At 40.5% G+C, this 6,855-nt stretch overlaps 1 protein-coding gene across 1 annotated transcript; it reads right to left on the bottom strand.

Moving 5' to 3' along the window:
- Positions 1-2,098: 2,098 nt before the first annotated feature.
- On the bottom strand, positions 2,099-3,496 carry LOC117249605 (trace amine-associated receptor 9-like). The gene is made up of 2 exons (XM_033615349.2): positions 3,336-3,496; positions 2,099-2,918 (listed from the first exon to the last, which is right to left on the bottom strand). Exons 1-2 carry the CDS (start codon positions 3,494-3,496, stop codon positions 2,099-2,101), a joined length of 981 nt encoding a protein of 326 aa, XP_033471240.2.
- Between the last annotated feature and the right edge of the window lie 3,359 nt (positions 3,497-6,855).

Genomic DNA, 6,855 nt, shown 5'->3' with positions numbered 1-6,855 from the left:
GGCTTTACAGATTGACTAAGCCAAGCATCAGGGTGCCAGACAGTAGCCATCCATGCCATGAAAAAGCAAATTTCAAAGTGAAAGTTCCAAAGCTGTAGCACATATGGTTGATTTGTTATGAATTTTCAAAGGTTTGAAATCTAGAGGCTTGCTGTAGCGCCACCATCAGGACTATTGTCTTGTGTTTCCAGTTGAGGACATCTGGCATGGGACTGGACCTTCATGAAAAGTTTGGGTAGACTTCTCATATGGAAATGTTGGACGAGCTGAGGCTTGAACTCACAATCTTCAACACCAAGAACCATCCTCTATCTCACTGAGCTAATTGGCAAACAGAAATGTCACATGTAGCTTCACAAATTGACTAAGCCATTCACTTGTGTGCAAGACAGCAGCTGTTAGTGTGTAAAGGCAGATTTCAAACGGCTGTCAAAAATTCAGTTATTAAGACAAAAATCCTAAAATACACATATTGCGTCTAGACAGCATGGAGATGTTGGTAATTTGTTTTTAACAATGATTTATTGGCTCCATAAGTGAAAAACTGATGTTTAAAATTGCCATTTTTACATTGACTCCAATTGTTCACATTAGAGCAAAATTCAAAATGCTGTCAAAAATTCAGTTTTTGAGATAAAATTCTGAAATTTGCCACACATCATCTACCATGACTCTAGAATTTTGTCATTTTTTCATGAACATTGAAAAAGTATTTAGGAAGAATTTGCATGTATATAATACCATTTATAGTCAAACATTTTGATGCACTGTACGCTCAATTTTTGATAAATCAAAAACCTGAGAAACATAGTTTTTGTAGGACAGTCTGTTTTAGTCAGTTTTACAGTTGGATATGGATTCATCACCCTCCTTAAATCAAACTATCTCTACGGGGTCTAATCGCCCAAGACTTTTCACATTCTTATTCATTCGTTCACATGTTAATAAATATTCTTTTACCATAAAAACGAGTCTCTCCTGACTGAAATGCTTTGAGCGCCCAAACAGGGCACAGCAGCTCTGATGGCCTCCTTAGATGAACCTGAATGATGCCAACTCAGTCGCTTGGTTTAATTTGTGAGGGAGGAACTCTCTTTAATCCAGCCAAGTTGACCTACTCTCAGATTCTTTCATTGCAAAAACATAGAAGTAGCTGATTGGGTGGTGACACTGGGGTTTTGTACTGAAGCAGATGACTTTGTTAGAAAAACAACTTGACTTGCACATATGCAACATAAATATCCTGTCCTAAGGCACCACCATCATGAGGTCAGGAAGAATGAAATATAACAGTCTAAATAGTCTCTTTATTAAATTGTGGTTTTACCAGAGCATTTGTCAGGGTTTTAAGAGCAGATGTTTTAAACACATCATCACCAAGTTGTTTTACACAAGAGACAGTTTTCTATGACAGTGGAAATATTGTTCATGAATTTGGGTTACTGAATTCAACAATCTTTTATTAGCTAAAATAATCTGAACATGTATGAGCATTATCATGGCTCATTTATTCTGAGTATGTGAACCAACCCACATGAAAAATGAACTGTTTTCTCTTCATGCTGTTGAAGTTACCTGCCTGGTTGTTAAACATGATCAATAAATTTGACTGATTATTTGAGTGAGTAATTTGTACAAAACACCACAAGCTTCAATCCTATCATTAACGTAGAGAAATCTCCAACTAAAGCATTGTTTGCTATTGTTTTTATTTCAGTTTGTTTTTATTAAGACTAACTTTCACATGATGTCCAACATAATATGTTACTTAGCAAGTGATTTTGTGTCACACTCTTACATCAAACACTGCTGTGTCATTTTTATGGTCACAATGACCTTTGTATTTGTGTGTTTGTGAAAACAAAATTGTATTTAAAACATGCACAAATATGTTGTGGTACAAATGCTGTTTCAAAAGTATCCCCCATAAACTAATACTTGTCAATTTATGAGAGAAGACTAGTGCTGTAATTCTATAATGTGTGAAGATTAGGGATTGATAACAATGATTTAATTGATTCTGCTTATAGACCCAGGTCTTTTTCTCCTTTGATATTCAGTCCTTTTGAATAGTTTTAGTCTCTGTCACAGTCTGTCTCTACACTATGTTAGCCTCAGAGGAGCCAGGCTTTAGTATCTGAAGTGTTACAATGTGTTTAATAGCTTTCCTGAACCAGGGGTAGAAAAAGGCATAGATCACAGGGTTTAGACAGGAGTTAAAATACATCAGCCAAATTTGAATTACTGCAGTTGACACCCCTACCAAGTTGTTCTCAGCTGCAACACTTAAACAATAATAAGGAGAGAAGCACACAAGAAACACAACTACAACAATACCAAGAGTTCTGACTGCTTTCATCTCAGATTTCTTGGCAGTTATTTTCTTTGAACGTTGTGCTTTGACAGCTGTAATGTGGGAGCGCATGGCACGAGCCTGACTCACAGCTACTACAAACACTCTCATATACAAAACTATGATGACAAGAATGGGAGCAAAAAAGGTCACAACAAGGTCAATAGCTCCTTCAATATAATTAACTACAATTACACACTCTCCATAACAGGAGTTATACCTGCCTGGCTGTTTCAATAAATCCCTCAGCATCCAACTGCTGTGAACAGCAGAAAATATCCAACACAGACAAATGCAGAGTCGAACTCTTTTCACAGTGACTTTGGTGGAGTAAAACATGGGGTCACAAATAGCAATGTAGCGGTCAGCTGATATGAGAACCATGTTTCCTACTGAAACACTCACAGTAAGGACACCTAAAAAGTAATTTGCAGCACATATTAAGTCACCCAGAGTCCAACAACCTCGATAGAGGAGGATTTCAGCTGGCATCTGCAAGAAACCCACAATGAAGTCTGCAACAGCCAGAGACAGGAGGATGAAGTTGGTGGTGGTGTGAAGCTGCCTGGAACGGGAAAACAACAACACTGAATACACTTGTTATATGTATGTGTAGAAATAAGAGTTATTAGCAGTTATGATACGAGGACTATGAATTGTCATATAACAATGAGGCCTAAATATAACACAGTATTGCAGATGTAAAAGCATTTGCAAATAACCAGTATGCAGTAATGAAACAAGAGAACATTACTCTTATGCACTACTTATGAACATGAGGAGAAGGTTAGTGGATGTGCAGCAGCCTGAAATGTGTGAAATCATCACTAATTGTTTCAGTGACACATCTCAACAGCACCATAATCAAAGTTATCATCAGCTTAAATGTGACATCATGCTGCAGAGCTCAAAGCCATTTCTTTATGTAACTGTAACCAAAGAATAAACACTTTGTAAGCCATGCAGAAAAGTGTATCTCTGCCTGAAGTGGGAGATAGAGGTGATGACCAGCAGGTTAAGAACCATAGTGAGCATAGTGATGCAGGACAGCACACTGAGAGTGACTGTGGCCTCCAAGTGAGGGCGACTTGTCTTCCTGCAGGAGGTGTTGACTTGTGGAAAGCAGAGTTCAGCCTCCTCCATGGCCACTGACAAATGGCTTTGATCAGAAAGCTGCCAGAGCTCAGCAGGTCCTCCTGTCTCTCTGATGTGCAGCTGATTCGTCGCTGTCCACTCCTCCCATATGCAAATTCTATCTATTCAGTACGCCAAAGGTAATTACCTAATACTCATGGTTCCCAGTAGAAGTCAAGCAGAGTGACCACATGCTGCTTTGTGGGTCGCATGATGCAATGATTTGGTATGTTTTTACACCAAATTTTGGATGCAATGTTGTGTGGCAACTCACACTCAAGTTTTCAACTTAACAATAAAAAAGCAAAAATAGACTAAAGATAACACATGGTTAGCTTTCAACAAAGTAAGCCTGCCTAGGGTGCCGAAAGTGCGAAGCACGGCGCTGTCAACAAACCAAATTCTCTTACTTTCAGTGTCTTCAACTGCGATAACATTGGAGGAGCAGATTGGGTGATGACATTGGGGTTTTGTACTTGGGCATGCACCCTACTTCACTTCATGGTCAAAGGTGACTTTGTTGGCACGACAACTTTACCTGCACATACGCGATAAAAAGATATCCAGTGCTAAGGTACCACAAGCCAGCAGTCAGGAAGAGTAAAATAGAACATTCTGAAAATTAATTGTCTTGTAACAGACACATTTTATCCACAAATACAACATGCTAACATTATTAGCATAAGCCTATGACAATTTACATTGCATATATTAACCTAGCTGCTAGCAGACTTTTTCTGTACTCACATGGAGCCAGGATAAATCACACACAGGACTTGAAATGCAGTTCTGCATTCAGTTGCCACCCATTTAGCAGCGTTGTAGTTAACGCCTTTGAAGTAGTTTCATCCATAGGTCTGTGGCAATGCACTCAATCCAAAATGGTGCTTTGCTGGCTTCGGCAATATGGTGACATGAGTTTGATCAGCTGCACCTGTGTGATAAGCTCGTAGGTGGTAGCTCAAACTTAACATTCTTCAGTGATATTTTAATTCCATTTGACACAAGGTGCAGATTATTTTTGACTTGTCAACTGAACCGCCTGGGACTTTTTTTTAAAAGTGAAATGAGGTATTCAGAAGTGCAATGGTGTCTTATTTTTCACTGTGGTAGCAGGAAGCCTCTACAGCATGGCTACAAGTGAGGGTACATTAAAGGAGCCAGGTCTCATGCCGAAGTTGTTCATATCCAGCGCTTTGGCAGTGACTTGTGGTGTCAGAAACTAATAAAAAAAGGCATCCTTAATGTTGGCATGATACGCGGCTGGTTGCCATTATAGTTTAACTGCACCCGACGGCATCAGGGGGAAACGCGGCGGGACAAAAGTTAAGGTAGGGAAAGTCTGACGAGGGTGGGCAGTGAGGGGTGGTGCTTGGGTCCAACAAGCACCCACTTTCACCTGAGAAAGCGGCTTTCGTGTCCAGTAAGATTCTAAAGCCTAATCCTGTTCATTTTTCCTAAACCCAGCCACATATTTTTGTTGTTAAAGAAAAGAAAATGGTCAATTTGCAGTTTTGTACCGACGTAGTGCTTTTATTTTGAAAGAGACTGTATGCAAACTGTACATTTCCTGTGAAAACAGAAGTGTATTTTGAAAACAGACAATGCATGTAACAGGCTGAAGTTGACACGGCGTCCCAGAATGTCAACAACCAACACACCCAGGGTACCTTGGACGTCATACGTGGACGCTGAAAGTCCATGATGGTACGTGGACATGTGACGAGGTCAGAGTCAGAATGTGTTGCTTTAATACATTCAGCATCATACTTGCATTTGGCTACATCTTTGGGCTAGTTTGCTGTCTCTGTTAAGAAGCTGTCCATTTGTCACTCACTCTACAGCAGAAAATAGTACTTCAAAATAAATGCTTTGTGTCAGAAATTCACTTCACTTAAAAATTAAGTGTTTTTATTGTATTTTTTTTCCAAACAACACATTTGCGAGTCACTTGCAGTCCATTCAGAATGGACCCATGACCCACTTTTGGACCATGACCCACCAGTTGGGAACTCTAACCTGTCAGCTGCTTTCAGCGTCAACTATTGCTGTGGATTTGTTCTTGAATAATTTAAAACCTCAATTAAGATGCTAAGGTGCCCTTTCACATTGATATTGCACGCTGACGGGCGTCACATGCGGCTGGTATCTGACGAAACGGGAAGGAGAATGGGTTAACAGTTCAACGCTTGCTTTCAGATTGCACAGTATTAGTCTCATTTATTCAAATTTAGCGGCAGCAAAAGCTGCACAATCCATTTGTGAATTTGCTTTCAGTGTTTGTGTCTGTCCTTCATTTCTAACCAGACATTGTTTGGTTAATGTTTGTACCTTTTGTCCTTCTCTACTTGTGCAATTTCCCAGAAAATCCATCCTCAATTCATAAATAATTAATTAATAACTATCACAGGGCTGACACATAGAGACAGACAACCATTCACACTCACATTCACACCTACAGACAATTTAGAGTCACCAATTAACCTGCATGTCTTTGGACTGTGGGAGGAAGCTGGAGCACCTGGAGGAAACCCACGCTGACACAGGGAGAACATGTAGACTCCTCACAGAATGGCTCCCTCCTGGGATCGAACCAAATTAAAAACAAATTCCAAACAACAGACTACTGGCAACTTGCTTCTTCACTTACTGTGTTCTGATTATTAAGTAGGCGAAACACGTGTGTCAATATAGTGAATAAAACATAACCATATACAGGGCAGGAATTTCACAAGGGCCACGAGGGCCATGGCTCTCGTGCCCTCCTCATTTGGCCCTGTGCCCTTGAAAAAAATATCTGCCCTAAGGCCACAGTGGCCTTGATGCCCCACCCGCACTGCCCCAGGTGATTTTGTGGTTTTCTCCTCTGCCTCTTTCCTGTCAACACGGCTTTGACACCTGTGTCTATTGAGAAAAAAAATGCGATGACATTCTGGAGTCTTATTGAGAAACATCAAATGAGACGATGCGTACATCACCAGTGGGGGGTTTGTTCGAGCCTGGCATGAACCGCTTGGACGGGCTGTAACGACAGTTTGATGAAGTCTCCTGGTTGGCCGGTGATAGACTGGTGTCAAATGCCTGGGCAGGGATCGGTACTGAGACCCGGTACAACCCAAGGCAAGTTTAATCAACACCGTAATAACAGTAAGCTCCGACCATTACCAGCGTTACCTTTTTATGAAAGTTTCACTTTCATGTATCATCATTCTGCAGCGGTGGGGCCGCGGTGCAGATGAAGGGAATATAACTTCAACATGACTCTAGTTGACGACAGCTACACTTGTTACTGTGAGTAAGTGCGATAAAACCTCTGCCAGCCAAGCCAATACTTTATCAATACATGTGATCAGCATGCAGACAGCCAT

This window comes from Epinephelus lanceolatus, chromosome 14, assembly GCF_041903045.1.
Source record: "Epinephelus lanceolatus isolate andai-2023 chromosome 14, ASM4190304v1, whole genome shotgun sequence".
NCBI classification, from domain to species: domain Eukaryota; kingdom Metazoa; phylum Chordata; class Actinopteri; order Perciformes; family Serranidae; genus Epinephelus; species Epinephelus lanceolatus.
This window is presented reverse-complemented; position numbering and strand designations above follow the sequence as displayed.

Coding starts and splice junctions, on each gene's coding strand:
- LOC117249605 (XM_033615349.2), bottom strand. CDS start 3,496: ATGGAGGAGGCTGAACTCTGCTTTCCACAAGTCAACACCTCCTGCAGG. Junction 2,919..3,335: donor ACCTCTATCTCCCACTTCAG/GCAGAGATACAC, acceptor TTCCCGTTCCAG/GCAGCTTCACACCACCACCA.